General features: G+C 32.5%; 4 protein-coding genes across 5 annotated transcripts; all 4 read left to right on the plus strand.

Annotated features, from left to right (window-relative positions):
* The first annotated feature begins 5,026 nt into the window (after window positions 1–5,026).
* LOC108455277 (1-aminocyclopropane-1-carboxylate oxidase homolog 1-like) lies at window positions 5,027–7,560 on the plus strand. The gene is made up of 3 exons (XM_017753858.2): window positions 5,027–5,630; window positions 5,999–6,320; window positions 7,148–7,560. The coding sequence occupies exons 1-3, from the start codon at window positions 5,113–5,115 to the stop codon at window positions 7,406–7,408; spliced, it is 1,101 nt and encodes a 366-aa protein (XP_017609347.2). The 5' UTR covers window positions 5,027–5,112; the 3' UTR covers window positions 7,409–7,560.
* A 1,900-nt stretch (window positions 7,561–9,460) lies between these two features.
* Window positions 9,461–11,655, plus strand: LOC108456303 (1-aminocyclopropane-1-carboxylate oxidase homolog 1-like). Its single transcript, XM_017754902.2, has 3 exons — window positions 9,461–10,123; window positions 10,759–11,080; window positions 11,162–11,655. The coding sequence occupies exons 1-3, from the start codon at window positions 9,606–9,608 to the stop codon at window positions 11,411–11,413; spliced, it is 1,092 nt and encodes a 363-aa protein (XP_017610391.1). The 5' UTR covers window positions 9,461–9,605; the 3' UTR covers window positions 11,414–11,655.
* Window positions 11,656–12,975: 1,320 nt separating this feature from the next.
* Window positions 12,976–15,296, plus strand: LOC108455278 (1-aminocyclopropane-1-carboxylate oxidase homolog 1-like). Its single transcript, XM_017753859.2, has 3 exons — window positions 12,976–13,619; window positions 14,486–14,807; window positions 14,889–15,296. Exons 1-3 carry the CDS (start codon window positions 13,102–13,104, stop codon window positions 15,138–15,140), a joined length of 1,092 nt encoding a protein of 363 aa, XP_017609348.1. The 5' UTR covers window positions 12,976–13,101; the 3' UTR covers window positions 15,141–15,296.
* A 937-nt stretch (window positions 15,297–16,233) lies between these two features.
* Window positions 16,234–18,245, plus strand: LOC108456188 (1-aminocyclopropane-1-carboxylate oxidase homolog 1-like). Of its 2 annotated transcripts, none has more exons than XM_017754785.2 (3): window positions 16,234–16,869; window positions 17,444–17,765; window positions 17,838–18,245. In XM_017754785.2, exons 1-3 carry the CDS (start codon window positions 16,352–16,354, stop codon window positions 18,090–18,092), a joined length of 1,095 nt encoding a protein of 364 aa, XP_017610274.1. In that variant the 5' UTR covers window positions 16,234–16,351; the 3' UTR covers window positions 18,093–18,245. The 2 variants fall into 2 exon arrangements, with proteins under 2 accessions (XP_017610274.1, XP_052874749.1); XM_053018789.1 differs by having other exon boundaries at window positions 17,444–17,747.
* The last annotated feature ends 1,559 nt before the right edge of the window (window positions 18,246–19,804 follow it).

Genomic DNA, 19,804 nt, shown 5'->3' on the forward strand with positions numbered 1-19,804 from the left:
TATTTCCATGCCGAGAATCTTTTTAGCTTCTCCTAGATCTTTCATCTCAAACTCGAGATTGAGTTGAGTCTTCAATCTTTCAATCTCAACTTTGCTCTTAGATGCTATTAGCATATCATCAACATATAAGAGCAAGTATATGAAAGTTCCTTCCTGTAGCTTCTGAAAATACACGCAATGATCAAATTTACTTCTTGTGTACCTTTGCCCTTTCATGAACTGATCAAATCGCTTGTACCACTGCCTCGGAGATTGCTTCAATCCATAAAGCGACTTTGTCAGTTTGCAAACCCAATTTTCTTTTCCAGCAACCTTGAATCCATCTGGCTGAGTCATATAGATTTCCTCTTCCAAATCACCGTGTAAAAACGCGGTCTTCACATCAAGCTGAACTAGTTCAAGATCATATTGCGCAACCAAGGCTAGCAAAATCCGAATAGACGAATGCTTCACAACTGGAGAAAACACTTCATTGTAGTCTATTCCTTCTTTCTGAGCGTAACCCTTTACTACCAATCTAGCCTTGTATCGAATTTCATTTTTACCAAGAAATCCTTCCTTCTTTGCATATACCCATTTGCATCCAATTGCCTTCTTTCCCTTGGGCAGTGTCACCAACTCCCAGGTCCTATTTTTATGAAGAGACTGTATTTCTTCATTCATTGCTTGCTTCCACTTTACACCATCAGGGTTACTTATTGCTTCTGTGTAAGTAGAAGGAACATCATCATCTGCAATTGGAAGTGCATAGGCTACTATATTATCAAAGCGAGCAGGCTTACGAATCTCTCTTCTTGGCCTCCTATATGCAATTGAATCTTGTTGCTGTAGAGGTTCTTGGGTAGGAACCTCTTCATCATTTGTCCTTCCAATATTAGCTGGATCATCGTTAACCTTTTCAAGTTCCACCTCCTGCAAAGTACTATTGGTTTTGTCATCCTTTTGTGAATCCTTGTACTTTAACATGGTTGATTCATCAAAAATCACATCTCTCTCGAAAACAATCTTCCTTGTATCAGGACACCGAGACGGTATCCTTTACTCCATCGCTTATACCCAAGAATAATGCTTTCTTTGCTCTTGGGTCTAACTTAGATTCTTTACATGATAATATGCAAGTGGAACCAAATACATGTAAAGAATCATAATCGAGTGATTTACCATCCGCATCTCCATAGAAGTTTTTCCATTTATTGCGGTGATGGCAAACGGTTAATTAGATGGCACGCATATGTAATCGCCTCATTTCAAAATTCCTTGCCCAATCCAGCATTGGACAACATACATCGAACTTTCTCCAGTATAGTTCGATTCATGCATTCTGCCACCCTATTCTGCTGTGGTGTATCTCGAACAGTGAAGTGTCACACAATGCCCTCATCTTGGCATACTTGTAGAAATGGATCGTTTTTGTACTCAGTACCATTGTCTGATCGAAGTCGTTTGACCTTTCGACCAGTCTGAGTCTCCACCATCTTCTTCCATTTCAGAAATGCATCTAAAACTTCACTTTTTCTTTTCATTAGATACACCCATACTTTTCTTGAATAATCATCAAGAAAAGTAACAAAATAGTGCATACCTCCCAAAGAAGCCACTTTGGTAGGTCCCTACACATCACTGTGAACGTAGTCCAGAATTCCTTTCGTATTGTGAATTGCTGGACCAAATTTTACCCTCTTCTGCTTGCCCAGAACACAATGTTCACAGAATTCCATTTTGCAAGAATTTGCACCTTTCAACAAGCCTTTCTTCGCCAATGTCTGCAAAGCTTTTTCACCAAATGTCCCAATCACATATGCCATAATCTGGTAGCCTCGAATCTACATCTTTGTAGAAACTGTTGATGTTGATCCAATAACTGCATTTCCATTTAAAAAGTACAAGTTATTTCTTCTTGTGCCTTTCATCACCGTCAGTTTGCCCACTACTACTTTTAGTAATCCATCTCTCAAAGTGATTGTAAGCCCTTTAGATTCTAGGGCCCCTAATGAGATGAGATTTTTCTTCAGGCTAGGTACGTAGCGAACATCTGTCAAGACTTGGATTGAGCCGTCGTGATTCTTCAATTGGACTATACCTACTCCCATTGTCTTACAAGCACTATCATTGCCCATAAGAACAATTCCACCTTCTAGCTCTTTAAGACTAGAAAACCAGTCCTTATTAGGACACATATGGTAAGTACATCCCGAATCCAAAATCCACTCATCCGCTTGACATGCCATTGCCATGCCAACCAAGCTAAAGTCGACTCTCATCATGCTCCGCCACACATGAATTAGAAATAGCCTTGCCCTTTTGTAGCTTAGGACAATTCTTTTCCAATGCCCTTTTCACGGCAAAAGACACATTCATCTTTGGCGGGTCTCCCTTGGACTTTCCCTTCTACCAGATTTGTCATTGTGTGAACGACCTCTTCATCGTTAAGACTTCGTAGTTGTATCTCGTGATCTCTTTTATCTTTCTTTCGAGTCTCGATCTATACAACGACTACTGATCGCATCAAATGTGATCGTGTCCTTCCCATGAAGCAATGTGGTGGTAAGATGATCATATTCATCAGGAAGGGAATTCAACAATAATAATGCCTTGTCTTCATCTTCAAATTTCTCATCCAAATTTAGCAAGTCTGCTAAAATTTTATTGAATGAGTTTACATGGTCATTTATCGACATACCGGGTGCATATGTGAATCGATAAAGTTTCTTTTTCATATAAAGCCTATTTTCAAGACTTTTTGTTAGAAACTTTTCTTCCAGTGTATCCCATAGCTTCTTCACGATGTCTCCTCATAACAGAGTACTTCGCTCTTTGGCCAAACATAGGCGGATTGTACCACACTGCTGTCTATTGATCTTGGCCCACTCCTTGTCATCCATCTTGTCGTTTTTTCTTCAAGGGCTATATTTAGCTCTTGCTGACATAAGACATCCAAGATCTCACATTGCCACATACCAAAATTATTGGTACCGTCAAATTTCTCTACTTTAAATTTTGCATTTGTCACAGTAGTCCTTGCTGATGACGATGCTGCTGCCATTTTTCTCCTCAATCCCAACTACTGTATACGTGAACAATACTGTATACGTAAATAGTGCCGTATACGTGAATAGTACAGTAAATGGTCGTATTCTCTAAGTACGAATCTGGCTCTGATACCAATTGTTGTGCGGAAACGTGTGAAAGAGTAAAATTATTGTACTAAAAAATCACACTAAGTTCAATTCCCAGGAAAGAGAGGTGGATCAAGAGTATCACTTAAGTACCAAGTCTTTCCTAGCCAGAATATCCCTCTATCGTAATTTAATAGCATAATAAATCACTACAATCACACTCACAAAATATGAACAATAAATAGTAAAGAACACCAAAATTTTAACAAGGTTCGGCAAATCTTGCCTACGTCCTCGGGCATTACCAAATATATTTCACTCCAAAATACAAGTGAAACTTTACAAATAGGGAGAGAGAACAATGCCTTAAGTAGAGAATGGCAAATGTGGGATGATGAGAATGAGCAATGGTTGGCCTATTTATAGTTGAGGTTCAAGGGCCACCTTGCAAAGTCCTTATTCACTTAGGGACCAAAAATTGCTATTATCCCATACCCAACACTAAATAAATATTTGGTGCCCATAACTTTGACCTTTCCAAGGTATGGGCAGGTATGGGAAATGTATGGGCAAGGTATGGGGTATATTCTAATATAAAGCCCAAAAAATTTTAACCAAATTAGATCACTTTTAATTTGGGCTAACCTATCATGATAGTAACATGTAATTACCCTTATTATATATGTGATGTCTATATTTTCCAACATTGTGATCTCCTCCTTACTCCTCTTGGTATTTTTTTTTTGTTGTACGTAATATCAACTCATATAATTACATTTTTATCTCAGAATACAGTTAAACATACAAGAGTATAAGGATGAAATTAATTTAAGTGAGATTTAATTACAGCCTCATCCTAAATTCACTTTATCTACTTGTCTATATCATGCATCGTTTCCATACCTTCCTACAAGACTATAAGCATGAAAAAATAGAATTATTTATTTACTTTCATGTAAAAAATTAAGATGTTAAAAACCATGAATTGAAAAACAAAAGGGTGACTCTAAGCCATAATCCAATGTGTATGATTAAATTAATGTGGCTCCAATCATTCATTGATGGATTTGCAGCCCACATGAGGCAGGACACTTGAAATCTGACATGTGCTTTAATTGAGTTAATGTGAGGTTGGTGAGGGTGGGATAAAACGCTTATTTAGCTATATCATATCAACAGATAAGAGATTTTATTATAAATACTTTAGAAACCTAGAAATAAGATATCAATCTTTTAATATTTAAAGTTATTCTGAGTACTTGCCATCTCAGTTAACTTATCTTGTTATCTCAATCAAACTTATCTTCTTGTCCTAGTTCTAACTCTCAGGGCCTCTACCGTTGAACCGATCCCATTGCCCCACTTTGTCCTCTTCCTTGCTATTTGGTGAAATTTTTTTATGTACGAATTTATGTACCATATATATAATAAATGAAACGATTCAATTTAATAAAAATATTTTAAGTAATATACGATATCACGGGTAAAAAGATTAATTATTTTATAAGTAAATAAACATAAAATTTTATATAAATAATCAATTTTATTATAAATAAATGATGTGATATATCAAATATAAATACAAATAGTAATTACTAGTATGATAAACAGTATCACTACCAACCAAATTGAATTGCAAAATTAAAACTAATGATTTTTTGGATACATTAAAACTAATGATCTTATAATCTAATGACACCTTGATTTTCTTTTTTAACGAAGACACCTTAATTTCATTACTACAAGCAATGGGCAATGAATAATTTGTATTAAAAAACTTTTACTTAAAATTTTGGCACATTTATATCTATATTTAAACAATTCACACACAAAAAGTCGTACGGAACAAATTTTATAAATTAATTATGGCTGCATCAAATATGTCTATATAAAGGCAACAAAGCATCGTTCACTTCCAAAACCAACAAGTCATTGGGCTTTGCAGTGAGGAGAGTGCGACATTCATTTTCTCATTGCATTAAACGAAACAAAGAAAATGATTGCCACACCCGAGCCCGACCATGACCGGAAAACCGAGTTAATGGCCATCGACCAATCAAAATCCGGCATCAAAGGACTCGTCGACGCTGGCTTAGCAAAGCTCCCACGTGTTTTCGTGCACGATCACTTGAACCTTAATATCAAATCAGGGCCTGCCCCGGACAATGTTAAGGTCCCAGTCATTGACTTTGCAGGTGTCAACACCGATTCCACTCGACGGGCTATGATAATTGATGAAGTCCGTAACGCCTGCATGAAATGGGGATTCTTCCAAATTGTTAACCATGGAATCCCTGTTACCACCTTGGAGGAGATGATCGATGGGATCCGTAGGTTCCATGAACAAGAACCTGAAGCCAAAGAGAAGCTTTATTCTAGAGATGAATCCAAGAAGGTTACGTTCAATACTAAGATTGATATGTCTCAAACTATGGCTGCTTATTGGAGGGATACCCTTACATGTGTTATGGCCCCTAATCCGCCGGATACTCAAGAGCTACCTGAAACTTGCAGGTAATTTTAGTAATTTTTATTTTTATTTTAATAAAGTACACATATTGTCACATGTGCTACCATGTAATTGTTGTTGAATTTTAACAATCCTATTAGTTGTTTCATTATGAGTAATTTTACTAAAATTTGAATATTGAGAGTGGAAGTAATTTAAAAAAAAGAAAAATTATGGCTAACAAAAGATGTAAAAATTAGGAGTTAAATTTATTATTATACCAAAAAGTATTAAGTACCAAAATAAACTTAACTACCAAGTTCGGGGACTAAAACTTATATAAACCCAAAAAAAAATATTACACGAACTTTTCATATAATGACTCGTCATTGCACTAATATACTTAAAACGATTTGGATGGGTATTTTGGCAGGGATATAATGCTTGATTACACGAACAATGTGATGAACTTGGGGACTAAAGTCTTCGAATTGATATCAGAAGCTCTAGGGCTAAACCCGAACCACCTCAAGGACATTGGTTGCACCGAGGGACTGTATGTTATGGGCCATTATTCTCCGGCATGCCCTGAACCAGAACTCACAATGGGCACTGGCATCCACACAGACAGTGGTTTCCTCACCGTGCTCCTCCAAGACCAAATTGGTGGCCTCCAAGTCCTCCATGATAATCAATGGATTGATGTTACCCCAATTCCCGGAGCTCTTATAATAAACCTCGGAGATCTGTTACAAGTAAGTCCATGATTTCACCTTACAATGTGAGGGGTGAGTAGGATTCGGTTTCTTTCATCGGTTTGCTTTTTTCAGTGGGAAAGGATTGTATGAAACAGTGATGCCACGTCATCTGTATCCCTTTCTAATAGTTTTATGTCACATCAGTACTCTTATCCTGAATTCCAGGATTTTATCCTGAAAAAAATCAAATCCAAATTAAAATATTGAAATTCAGGATAAAATTTTGAAATTCAAGATAAGAATACTGATGTGGCATAAAACTATTGAAAAGGGATACAGATGACGTGGCGTCACTGTTTCATACAATCCTTTCTCTTTTTCAGTTTATTGAATTTTCAATGATAACTTTGTTTGATTTAATTTAAGTTTTTTATATTATTTTTGGATTTAGGGCATTTTTTTTTTGAAAATTGGATCGATAATTAAATTGTCGATCGATTTTAATTGTATAAATTATTAAAAAATTCATAAAAAAATTATTAGAAATTTTATAAAATCCTATTCCACCGCCTGTTCAATCAGTATTTTAACTCAATTCATCCGGTTTAGGGTATTTTACGGTCTGATCAATTCAACCCCTTTATCTGGACCAATATACCGGTCGCTTCCCAAAGTTTAATATTAATTAGTATAATATAAAATTTAATTTTTCAAATTTTACATATTCCGTCTATTACTATATATATACACTAAAGTTTATATATATATATATATTGAATTTATTAGATTTTTTTGAAAACTTATACATTTTTTCAGATAATTTAATTTAAAATCAAGAAAAATAATGAACTGAAGTGATGTTTATTTTTTGTCATATTTTGCAGCTAATTTCGAACGACAAGTTCATCAGCGTGTACCATAGGGTAGTAGCAAGAAACATTGGACCTCGAATATCAATTGCTAGCTTTTTCAGAACATATATTCAACCACAAAATGCATTAAGAATGTATGGACCGATCAAGGAACTGTTGTCTGAAAACAACCCACCAATTTACAAGGAAACCAATGTGGTCGATTATTTCAAATTCAAGCACCTTAAAGGTGTTGAAGGGACCTCTGCTCTTGCACATTTCAAGATCTGTTAAATCTCTTCTTGTAGGATTTTATCAATAAATTAAATCCCATATGTGGGACTTAATTAATTATCAAATCATGTGTGTTATGTTTTATCTTTGACTTGAATAAATGAATATGCGATAATAAAATTGTTATTTTCTTTGACTTTTCTATTTAAAAATGTTTATTTACATAATGATATAATGCCAACTTTTCTTTTTTCGAAAATGTAACAACATCGTTAGTCAATTTGGAAACAGCACCAGAAGGCAAAATTATTCCTTTTTTTCATTAATACATTATTTGATAGTTAAGTATAATTTTAATGTTTATTTTCATACTTAAATTTTTTAATTTAATATTTGAGTTTTCTTTATCCTAAATAAATACTTGAGTTTATCTTCAATATTTAATTTGGTAATTGATTTTATTTTGTTCCAACTAAGTATATATCTTTTTTATTAAGATATATGTGTCAAATGTTTATTAAGTCAATTAATTTAGATGTTAAATAGAACATTGAAATCAAACTTAAATATTAAATGGTAAATTAACACTTTTCTAAGAAAGATTGAATTTATTGAAATAAAAGGGGAAAGCTACCCCAACCAGCACCAATTGGAATAAGTAGACATTTGAATCTGTTAAGAGGATTTTACCCTATTAATACTCAGCCTAAATATAATTAGCATTAAACTGTACTAATTATTTGGGTTACACAAGTTCTTCATATCCTTTTAGCCCATCATCTTTAGTTAGGCATGTGAGCTGTTTGGGCTCCATAGCATCCTTGCCCGTTTGTGTTTTAATCAACTCAAAATTCCCATTGGATTCAAATAATCTCACATTATTATTTCTTTAGCTTCATTTAGAGCTGTTTAAAGGTATAGCTATCTACTCCTTCAGTCCAAAAGTTTATTAGGATTTAAATAAGTAAACAAAACTCAAAAATAACTTAAACAAAAATATAGGTCCACTTTTTAATTGGATTGAGCTTTGGACAAAATTTTGATGCTCAAATTTATTCTAGTTATATATAAAATATATATTATAAATATGATAGGATAATTATTTGGTATATAAGTGGTGAAAATATTTTATTTCACAAGTAAAATTGAAATTTTACCATATGTCTTAATTTTTATTTTTAAACTTTTAAATTTAACTTCAAATTTAACACCGTTATTATATATATTATATTTAAAATTTTAAAATACAACCAAAATATTTTTAATCTAAAGTCCAAACCTATCCTAAACAAAGACCAACTCCTAATAGACTAAAATATAATTTCTAACCTATCATGATTTTCATAGCTTTGTGTCAAGTTCCATCAAACGGCTCTCACTCTTCCACAAAGGCTCCACGCCTCCACCCAACACTAATCTCTCCTCCTCAAAGGCGTCACAGGTCACCATTTCACAGTCTAAGCCCTGACCTTGCTGCAAAATTTTGCATTTTGGGTGATTAAAAGAAATGGGTATAAGGATTGTTTCCCATCCAATCAAATGTTTTGTAACTATACTTCCACAACAATGACTTAATTCATGGTTTATGGTTCTTCACCTTTTAATTAATTTTTATTAAAATTGCAGTGATGACCTCAAACAATATATATAGATCCTTGTCTAGAAAAGCATCACGTGGCATAATATAAGGGCTGCATTATTAAATTATTGTTTACCTTTACAAAACAAGTTAGGACCGCCCACTAGTTCTGCTATGATGTTCAATTTAACTGAAAAATATGGTTTCAGTCATCTCGCCTATTAATAAATTTATATTTATTTTTTTAAAAGAATTCGTACCTTTTCTAAACTCCCACATCAACCACCACTTAATTTTGTAAATAAAAAAAAACAATCACTTAATTACTCAATATATTATTTTTAAAAAACTAACAAAATGTTCCTATATATAAAAAATAAACCCATCCATTTCAAAATTAATCATATTTGTTTAATTTTTTCGGATATAAATATATATAATTGTTAAAATTAAATTAAATCAAAATAATTAAATAAAAAATGGTTGAACATGAAACAACTTTCAAAAATTCATAAATTTTAAATAATTTATTAAATTAAAATTGGACTCTGAAACCGTGTTCTGAATTTTTAAAACCATGAGGACATCTTAGTATTTTAGTTCTCAGATAAAGTCACTGAACAAATCCCATTAATAGATATTGTAAGAAAAGAAACAGCAATTCAATTAGCATAGAAAATGGCAACCGAAACCTCAGTCAATTACGACAGAACCAAAGAGTTGAAGCAATTCGACGACACAAAAACTGGTGTTAAAGGACTCGTCGACGCCGGAATACTCAACATCCCCAAGATTTTCGTTCGACCAGCCGAGGACCTTGCCGCCGACGAACTGAATTCCAGTCAGAAAACCATTGAAGTCCCGATCATGGATTTAAGCAACATCGGAGAAAGTATCCGGCGAAAGGAGATCATAAACGAAGTTAAGATTGCATCAGGGGAATGGGGTTTCTTCCAAGTGATAAACCATGGGATCCCATTAAGTGTTTTGGATGAAATGATTGAAGGGATACGTTCATTTAATGAACAACATTTGGAGTTGAAGAAAGAGATGTATAGCCGTGACAGTGCAAAGAAAGTGAAATTCAACTCTAATTTTGATCTTTATACTTCAAAAACTGCTGATTGGAGGGACACTTTGCAACTTACTTTTCTTGATTCTGAGCCTGACCCTTCTCAAATGCCACCAGTCTGCAGGTAATTAAGCACTAATCTTGGTTTTTTTTAACTCCATATTACCATTTAATTTAGAAATTTGACTTTTGGGAGGTAATTTCGACTTCTTCGCAAGAAATTTTTCCAAGTGTCATTTATTTAGAATTGTTCAATCCTTCGAAACATCCAGTATTATCTTAGGTCAAGAATTTGCATATCAATTCGGTCAAAAGTTGTATGAAATTTACAGAGCCGAAACACTTTGTCGGATCGAATCGTGTGCTACAAAAGAAAATGGTGGCAATTTGTCATCGGTTGAGTTTAAGCCCATTGATGCCATACTAATGGAAAATGATCACTATTTCCTTGGTAAGTGGTTGTGCGTCACGTACGACCCGATTCGATGTGTCGTTCTCATTCTGTGAATTTGGTGTAACTTTCAATGAAGTCGAGAAACAAAACTTCATTATGAAATAATATTGAATGTGTTGAGAGATTTGTTCTTTTCGAACAGATGTCATTTCAAAGACTTCTAAAAGTTTTAGTTTAAATTTATGTGACGAAATCAAAACCATGTAATTAATGAGAGTTTAGCCAATACAGGACCATATTACAATAGAATTTTGTCAAATTTACATTGTTTTTTTTTTCCTATTTTTGTTTGATTGAATTTGCAGAAAATCAACAATGGAGTATTTTAAGCATATGAAAAGATTGGGAGAAGCTTTGTTTGAGTTGCTATCAGAGGCACTTGGTCTTCAACCAGACCACCTTAACTCAATCGGATGTAGTAAAGGGTGTAGCATAGTGACCCACTACTATCCACCTTGCCCTCAACCTAAACTCACTTTAGGGGTAAGGAAACATGCAGACCCAGGCATATTAACAGTGCTTCTACAGAACCATATGGGCGGCCTCCAAGTCCTTCACGACGGTCAATGGTTCGACGTCCACCCCACTAGAGGCGGTTTGGTCATAAACGTCGGCGATCTTCTTCAAGTTAGCTTCAATTCACATCAACTTTATATTTAATCATCCCAATAGATTAGCCACCAACTATTTTAATGTTATTTATGGTAGGTTTTATCAAACGATAAGTTCAAGAGTGTGAAGCATAGAGCAACTGCCAATCATGTCGGACCCAGAATTTCAGTACCATGTTTTTTCTCAGGACATGCTAGTTTACATGACAAATCATTTGGGCCAATCAAAGAGCTGATATCAGAGGCAAATCCTCCTCGATACAAAGAGTTTTTATTAAAGGAATATATTGCCAAATTTTTGTCTAGCTCGCTTGATAACAAGCCTCCTAAAGATTACTACAAGATGTGATGCTATAAACTATCAAATTGCCATCAGAATACCAAGCTGAATAAAACAATGTCTTTGATTTTGTGTGTGTTTTAATTTGTAATAGAACTCTATTTATATATTTACAAGGAGAGTGGAGTTATTTATGTATTTTGTTGTATTATAAATGTGTTTAAAATATTTTGTATTTTAGATAAATTTTGATACATAAATTATCTGTATCATAAATATTTTTATATTTACAACATCAAGGTTCAAGACAACTTATAATTCCACAACTTACTTTTATTGTTATAACTTAAATCATTCTTATTAGAGACGAATTTAAGGGTGGCAGGTAGGATTTTAGCCCACAAAAATGAAAATTATACAATTTAATCTCTTTATAAAAATAAAAATATAAAATATATTTTGATCATTTAAAATTTATAATTAAATTTCGATCCTATCAACAATATTTCTAGATTCAATTCTAATTATAATCTCCATTAAATCTACTAATGGCAATGATTTCATCTACTTTTTCACTAATTATTCTCATCTTCAATCAATTAAATTCCTAAATATTATATTTCCCATTCAATCAAAAATTTTCTAGCTATACTTTCCACATCAATGACTTAATTCATAGTTTATGGTTCTTGACTTTCTTTTTCTTCTTTTGACCATAAATTTTATTAAAACTGTAGTGATTACCTCGAATAATATAATATATAGATCCTTGTTTATCACGTGGGATAATACAAGGATTGGATTAGTAAATTCTTGTTTTCCATTACAAAACAAGTTAGGACCAGTCACTCCTAGTTCTGCTATGACACGCAACATGTGATTTTAGCTGAACATGTGTTTCAGTTATTTTACTTAACATCTCACCTATTAATAAAATTAATTATATATAAAATTTATAAATTCATACTTTCTCTATACCACCACCTCCATAGATTATTTTTAAAAATTTAAAATAAATTAGACTTTTATAAAATTATTAATAAGTTTATCTCTTAATCATTTAATTTTAAAAGTTACAAAATGATCATTAAACTATTTGAAAATTTTTATTTAAATAATTGGGTTGTTAAAATCATTATTGTATGACCTTCTCTTTTCGCATAACGAGTACCAATATAAAGCTCTCTTTCACATTCTCAGTTCAATTTTTCTTTTATGAAATAACTTTGAATGTTACGGATTTACAAACTGAAATCCAAAGAGCTATCTTCTTCGATTTCTGATATTGATTGTTAGACTGACTTAAATCTAAGATATGTTATTCTATTTGTCAATGTACATTGATTCGCCGTACCAATAATCAAATAATTAGTTAGAGGTTACTAGCTGGACTTTTAAAAAAAAACACTTAACAGTTGAGTGACTTACACAAAAACTTTCAAACAGTTTAGTGACTTAAATGACAACTTTTAATAATTCAGTTACTATTTTATAACTTTTTAAAATTAAATGATCGAATATAAACGTAACAATAGTTTAATGACCTTGGGTATAATTTACTTTTTAAAATTTTATGAATTTTAATAATTTATTAATTTAAAATTAAACTAAATAAACTAAAAAATGGGTGTTCTAACACATCCAACCATTGGGGCAAGTGGAGATCGTTATCTTCAAGTAAAGTAGTATTTTAGTTCTCAGATTCCATTTTTCAAATATTGTATGAACAGAAAAAAGCTACTCAATTAGCAGAGAAAATGGCAACCGAAACCTCAGTCGATTATGACAGAACCAAAGAGTTGACGCAATTCGACGACACAAAAGCTGGTGTTAAAGGACTCGTCGACGCCGGAATACTTAACATCCCCAAGATTTTCGTTCGACCAGCCGAGGACCTTGCCGCCGAAGAACTGAATTCCGGCCACAAAAACGTCGAAGTTCCGATCATAGATGTAAGCAACATCGGAGACAGTATCCGGCGACAGGAGATCGTAAACGAAGTTAAGATTGCATCAGGGGAATGGGGTTTCTTCCAAGTGATAAACCATGGGATCCCATTAAGTGTTTTGGATGAAATGATTGAAGGGATACGTTTGTTTAATGAACAAGATTTAGAGTTGAAGAAAGAGTTATATAGCCGTGACAGTGCAAAGAAAGTGAAATTCCACTCAAATTTTGATCTTTATACTTCAGAAACTGTTGATTGGAGGGACACTTTGCAACTTACTTTCCTTGATTCTGACCCTGACCCTTCTCAAATGCCATCCGTCTGCAGGTAACGAAGCACTATCTTAGTTCGTTACTTCTTCGAAAGAAATTTGTTGTAAATTTGAGGCTTGTGGATCCCTTTAACATGTTCGATATTGTCATGAGTGGAGGTTCTATTTCCTGATTTCATTGAAAGCTGCGCAAGATTCACGGAATCAGAACATTTCGTTGGATCGATCTATGTACCACCAAAGAAAATGGTTACCATTTGTCGGGTAAAACTACCATAGAGAAGTTTATAGTAAGGGTTAGATTGCATTTTTCCTTCCATACTAAAAAAAAAAATAAAGAAATTAGTCTTTATATATTCGATCAAAGAGTAAATTGGTCTTTCTGATAAAAAATTTAACAGAAAAGATCAATTTATTTTTTGATATAATGTATGGGGACTAATTTACCCTTTTTTGAATAGAATGGGTAAAAATGTAATTTGATTCCTAGTAAAGGGTCTCTATAATCCTTTTACTCCATTTGTGGTTACTAAGGTTTGAACTCACTCCTAAAGGATGTATAGATAAAGTGGTAGCATATATGTCCATTGGTACTATTTAGGGCTTGAGTTCAAACTTTACTATTGGCCAATAACTATAATTTTTTCGATAAACGCACAATTTAATCTAACGAAATGTTCTCATTTTATGAACCTCGTGCATCTCTTAAAGGAGTTAAAGAGCCAAAACTATGGTCTTAACATATTGAAGGATTTCTTTAAAAAATTGAAATTTTTTGATAACTTTGAAATGTGTAGTCTGCTTTAGAATTGTGACCAAACCAAAACCACAAAATTAAGGGTTGTTTAGCCGATATAGAACCATATTCAATAGAAAATTTTCAAATTTACATTGGGTATTTTTTGCTTGTTTAAATTTGTAGAAAATCAACAATGGAGTATTTTAAACATATGAAAAAATTGGGAGAAACATTGTTCGAGTTACTATCGGAAGCACTCGGTCTTCAAGCAGACCACCTTAACTCACTGGGATATAGTAAAGGGTGTAGCATAGTGACCCACTACTATCCACCTTGCCCTCAACCTGAACTCACTTTAGGAGTAAGGAAACATGCAGACGCAGGCATATTAACAATGCTTCTACAGAACCATATTGGCGGCCTCCAAGTCCTTCACAATGGTCAATGGTTCGACATCCACCCCACTCGAGGTGGTTTGGTCATAAACATTGGCGATCTTCTTCAAGTTAGCTTCAATTCACATCAAATCTATATGAATCTGTCCTAATAGACTAGCTACTGACTCTTTTTATGTTGTTTATGGTAGGTTTTATCAAATGATAAGTTCAAGAGTGTGAAACACAGAGCAATTTCCAATCATATCGGACCTAGAATTTCAGTGGCATGTTTTTTCTCAGGACATGCTAGCTTGCTTGACAAGCCATTTGGACCAATCAAAAAGCTGATATCAGAGGCAAATCCTCCTCATTATGAAGAGTTTTTGTTAAAGGAATATTTTGCCAAGTTTTTTTCAAGCTCACTTGATTCCAAGCCCCCTATAGATTACTACAAGCTGTGAAGCTATAAACTATCAATTTGGCATTAGAATACCAAACTGAGTAAAACTTTTTTTTTTTTTGTGTGTTTTAGTTTGTATTACAAACTTAGTAACTATTGTGTAGTGTATTTTTTTTTATAATAAAGCGTATTTAAAATATTTTATATTTTACATAAATATTGATATATAAATAATCTGAATTATATTGGTTTCAAGAAATACATATATTCATATTGTTTTCTCTTATTACATTGTATTTTTTCCCACATTATTTAATCTTAAAAATATGGCTATGTCCTTAAATATCTAAAAAAACATGGCTATAGTTTCAAGTCTAGTCTAGACCATTGTGATCTTCCTTTTAAGTCTACCTATGACAAAGATTTCATCGGCAAAAGTATCACAAATGCTTTTATAATATAAATTGAATTGCATTTTATCATCTTTAATATTTTTGCTATGTTACGTAACATGTATAATTTAATTAAAAATTAAGTTTCAGTCATTGTGGTTCACATATTACCTTTTAATAAAATTAATTATATAATAGATTATATATATTTTTAAATCCTACTTTTTCCAACTACTACCTCAACAACAAATAAATACATAATAGATTATTTTAAAAATTTTAAGGTATATTCCATATAAGTTCACTAAATTATTAACTATTAATAAATTTTGTTTTGATCACTCAACCTCAAAAAATTATAAAATGGTCATTATACTATTAAAAAATTTTCATTTAAGTCATTAGGGTATGGTCTTTTCTCTTCGCACTGTATGCACCAATCGAAAGTTTTTTTTTCCCTTTTCTTCTACAATTTAATTTTTATCATGAAACAGCTTTAAATGTCATAATCTGTAAATCAAAATTTAAACAATTTTGTTCTCTAATCTTCGACATTGACCCTTAAATCAATTTAGATATAAGGTATGTCCTACTCGTCAATGAGTATTAATTTACTATACTAATTATCGAATCATTACTTGAAACAGATTTTTAAAAAAATCAAAAATAATTTAAATAAAAATTTCCGACTAATTCAAAATCAAAAGATAAACTCACTAATGATCTATAAGTAAATTAACCTTTTAATTTGTATTTTTTAGTAATATATTAAATTAAATCAGACTAAATTGATTCAACTAAAAGTCGGGCTTTTAATTCATTCAACGACTTGTGGAGATTTTAAAAGAAAAAGAAAAAAGCAATTCAATTAGCAGAGAAAATGGCAACCGAAACCTCAGTGGATTACGATAGAACCAAAGAGTTGAAGCAATTCGACGACACAAAAGCTGGTGTTAAAGGACTCGTCGACGCCGGAATACTTAACATCCCCAAGATTTTCGTTCGACCATCCGAGGACCTTGCCGCCGACGAACTGAATTCCAGTCAGAAAACCATTGAAGTCCCGATCATAGATGTAAGCAACATCGGAGACAGTATCCGGCGAAAGGAGATCGTAAACGAAGTTAAGATTGCATCAGGGGAATGGGGTTTCTTCCAAGTGATAAACCATGGGATCCCATTAAGTGTTTTGGATGAAATGATTGAAGGCATACGTTTGTTTAATGAACAAGATTTGGAGCTGAAGAAGGAGATATATAGCCGTGACAGTGCAAAGAAAGTGAAATTCCTCTCTAACTTTGATCTTTATACTTCAAAAGCTCTTGATTGGAAGGACACTTTGCAACTCTCTTTGCTTGATTTTGATCCTGACCCCTCCGAAATGCCACCGGTCTGCAGGTAACTAACCACTATCTCGGTGTTTTTTACCCCATGTGATTTTCGAGTTTTTCAAGAGAAATATTTGAATTGTGGTCTATTTAAGGTTCGCGGATCCCTTAATATATATGATATTGTATTAAGTTGAGGTTTTGTATCTCGATTCTATTGAAATTCACTTAATATTCAGAATATTTCATTAAATTAAATTGTGTGTACTAAAAAAAATATGAACCATTTGCCATTTGTATAGTTTGAATCTATGCCTTAGACATTTAAGGGCATGTATAGATCAAGTTGTAGCACATATGCTCAATGATGCCGTTTATTATTTTGTGAACTTCGTGTCGCTCTTAAAATAATTTGGAGTCAAAACTGAAAGATGTAAAACATATTTTCGGGGCTTGCTGTCTCCAAATAATCAATACTTCTAACTTTCTAAAAAATGACTTTGAAATATGTAATATGCATTATAATTGTTACCAACCAAAACTATGTAATTAAGGGGTGTTGATCCAATATAGGACCATATATATTAGTAGAAATTTTCCAAATTTACATTGGGCTTTTTTCTTTGGTTTTATTAAATTTGCAGAAAATCAACAATGGAGTATATTAAGCATTTGAAAAAATTAGGAGAAACTTTATTTGAGTTACTATCAGAGGCACTTGATCTTCAACCAGACTACCTTAACTCAATCGGATGTAGTAAAGGGTGTAGCATAGTGGCCCATTACTATCCCCCTTGCCCTCAACCTGAACTCACTTTAGGGGTAAGGAAACATGCAGATGCAGGCATATTAACAGTGCTTCTACAGAACCATATTGGTGGCCTCCAAGTCCTTCATGATGATCAATGGTTTGACGTCCACCCCATTCGAGGCGGTTTGGTCATAAACGTTGGTGATCTTCTTCAGGTTAGCTTCAATTCACATAAAAACTGTCCCAATAGTTTAGTCACTGACTGTTTTTATGTTGTTCATGGACAGGTTTTATCAAATGAGAAGTTCAAGAGTGTGAAGCATAGGGCAATTGCCAATCATGTCGGACCCAGAATTTCAGTACCATGTTTTTTCTCAGGACATGCTAGCTTGCTTGACAAGCCATTTGGGCCAATCAAAGATCTACAATCAGAGGCAAATCCTCCTCGATACAAAGAGTTTTTGTTGAATGAATATTTTGCCAAGTTTTTTTCAAGCTCGCTTGATGATGACAAGCTTCCTTTAGATTACTACAAGCTGTGAAGTTAAAACTATTAATTTGCCATTAGAATATCAAACTGAATAAAACAGTGTTTTCTTATGTGTGTTCTATATTTTGTCTGTATAAGAATAAGATATTTTATATTTTACATAAATTTCGATAAATGAATAATCTGTACCATATAAATTTAAAAACATTCATGTCATATTTGTATTATTTTCTTTTATTATGTTGTATTTTTTTCCTCATCATTTTATCTTATCCTATCTAATATCTGGTGATTGAAAGAATGAAAATTACAAACATGGAACATGACTAAGTGTAGCCTAGACCATTGTGATCTCCCTTTAAGTCTACGCATGGTAAGAATTTCATCAGTAAAAGGTACTATGGATGTTCCTACACTATGAATTAGATTACATTCCATCAGTAAGAATAAAGGGCAAGACAAGTAAGATAGACTTTTAGGTACTTTTGATCTGTATTCTAAATCAGCATTAAAGGGCATCCCTTTCATTCATACTTTTCTACTAGCTTTTGATTGGCCTTCCCCAGATCAACAAGTTTGCACCATTAATGTCTTCATTAATACTTTTCTACTAGCTTGTGATTGGCTTTCCCCAGATCAAAAAGTTTGCACCATTAATGTCTTATTCACATTGCATACCATATCTGTTTTATAGTTGTTTTTTTTTTTTTTTTAAATTTTCTTGGGCTCTTTGACCTGAGCCAGTATGGCCCCTGGCCTATTCGAAAATGAAGCATGAACCATTATATTTGCAAATCAAATTGGTGGTCAAACTATTAGTTTTTCATTTCAACCAATTAAATCATTGCAAAATTAATTATTTCAAAAAATTAAAACATCATAAAAAAAATCAATACATACAAATAAATAATAATAATAATAATAGGAATACAAACGTTGATTTTATAAATTATAAAATTTAAATTAAATATTTAAAATAATTTAAATTCAGTTAAATGACTTTTTATTTCATTCAACCTATACAATTTCTTATTTTAATTTTTGGATATTACTTAAATTAATAATATTTGATTAAACTGGTTAATTCAATTCAATTCCAACTACCATTAATTACTAGCAACTACATTATTTTAAGGGTAAAAAAAAACACTTATATGAAACGAGAATATGTAGTTAGTGAATTTTTCTCTCGTTTCTTGGCTTGGGAAAAAAACTTCTTTCAGATAATTGGTGTATCGATTATTTTAAATTAATATATATAATTTTGTTATATAAAATTAAATTAATTAACAGCAGGTATGGAGGAACTAATCTATAATCAAATTATATATTGAAAATTTCCATCTAATCTATCCAAGACTCGTTATATTTGCATGTGGATGGAATTCCTCTATAAATTTCTATTTTAATATATTTTTACACGCAGGTGTTGCATTCTTCTATCGAATTTGATATTGGAATAACATAATTAATAACTATCAAAATTATTTAAGTAATTTGTATAATAATTTTATCTTTATGGAGTTTTGTAGAAGATGAATTAATGTTTCAACAATTTAAATCAATGAATTATTAAAAAATGAGTTTGAATTTAAATATAATCAAACCTAAATTAAACTGTTAATTTAAATCCGAAATGGGCAAATAAAAACAAGTTGGATTTTTAGTGCTTTAATGTAAGATTCTATCTTTGACTTTAAATATAATCCATTGTAGGTTAAGTCCCCTAGCTGATTGCTTTTCTAATTTCTATAGTAGTTGTGA

The sequence above is a fragment of the Gossypium arboreum genome, chromosome 9 (genome assembly GCF_025698485.1).
Source record: "Gossypium arboreum isolate Shixiya-1 chromosome 9, ASM2569848v2, whole genome shotgun sequence".
NCBI lineage: Eukaryota > Viridiplantae > Streptophyta > Magnoliopsida > Malvales > Malvaceae > Gossypium > Gossypium arboreum.

Bases quoted from the DNA above. Each gene is read 5' to 3' on its own strand.
- LOC108455277 (XM_017753858.2), top strand. From the start codon at position 5,113: ATGATTGCCACACCCGAGCCCGACCATGACCGGAAAACCGAGTTAATG. The intron at 5,631-5,998 runs GTAATTTTAGTA...GTATTTTGGCAG, and splicing joins GAGCTACCTGAAACTTGCAG to GGATATAATGCTTGATTACA. The intron at 6,321-7,147 runs GTAAGTCCATGA...CATATTTTGCAG, and splicing joins ACCTCGGAGATCTGTTACAA to CTAATTTCGAACGACAAGTT.
- LOC108456303 (XM_017754902.2), top strand. From the start codon at position 9,606: ATGGCAACCGAAACCTCAGTCAATTACGACAGAACCAAAGAGTTGAAG. The intron at 10,124-10,758 runs GTAATTAAGCAC...TTGAATTTGCAG, and splicing joins CAAATGCCACCAGTCTGCAG to AAAATCAACAATGGAGTATT. The intron at 11,081-11,161 runs GTTAGCTTCAAT...TATTTATGGTAG, and splicing joins ACGTCGGCGATCTTCTTCAA to GTTTTATCAAACGATAAGTT.
- LOC108456188 (XM_017754785.2), top strand. From the start codon at position 16,352: ATGGCAACCGAAACCTCAGTGGATTACGATAGAACCAAAGAGTTGAAG. The intron at 16,870-17,443 runs GTAACTAACCAC...TTAAATTTGCAG, and splicing joins GAAATGCCACCGGTCTGCAG to AAAATCAACAATGGAGTATA. The intron at 17,766-17,837 runs GTTAGCTTCAAT...GTTCATGGACAG, and splicing joins ACGTTGGTGATCTTCTTCAG to GTTTTATCAAATGAGAAGTT.
- LOC108455278 (XM_017753859.2), top strand. From the start codon at position 13,102: ATGGCAACCGAAACCTCAGTCGATTATGACAGAACCAAAGAGTTGACG. The intron at 13,620-14,485 runs GTAACGAAGCAC...TTAAATTTGTAG, and splicing joins CAAATGCCATCCGTCTGCAG to AAAATCAACAATGGAGTATT. The intron at 14,808-14,888 runs GTTAGCTTCAAT...TGTTTATGGTAG, and splicing joins ACATTGGCGATCTTCTTCAA to GTTTTATCAAATGATAAGTT.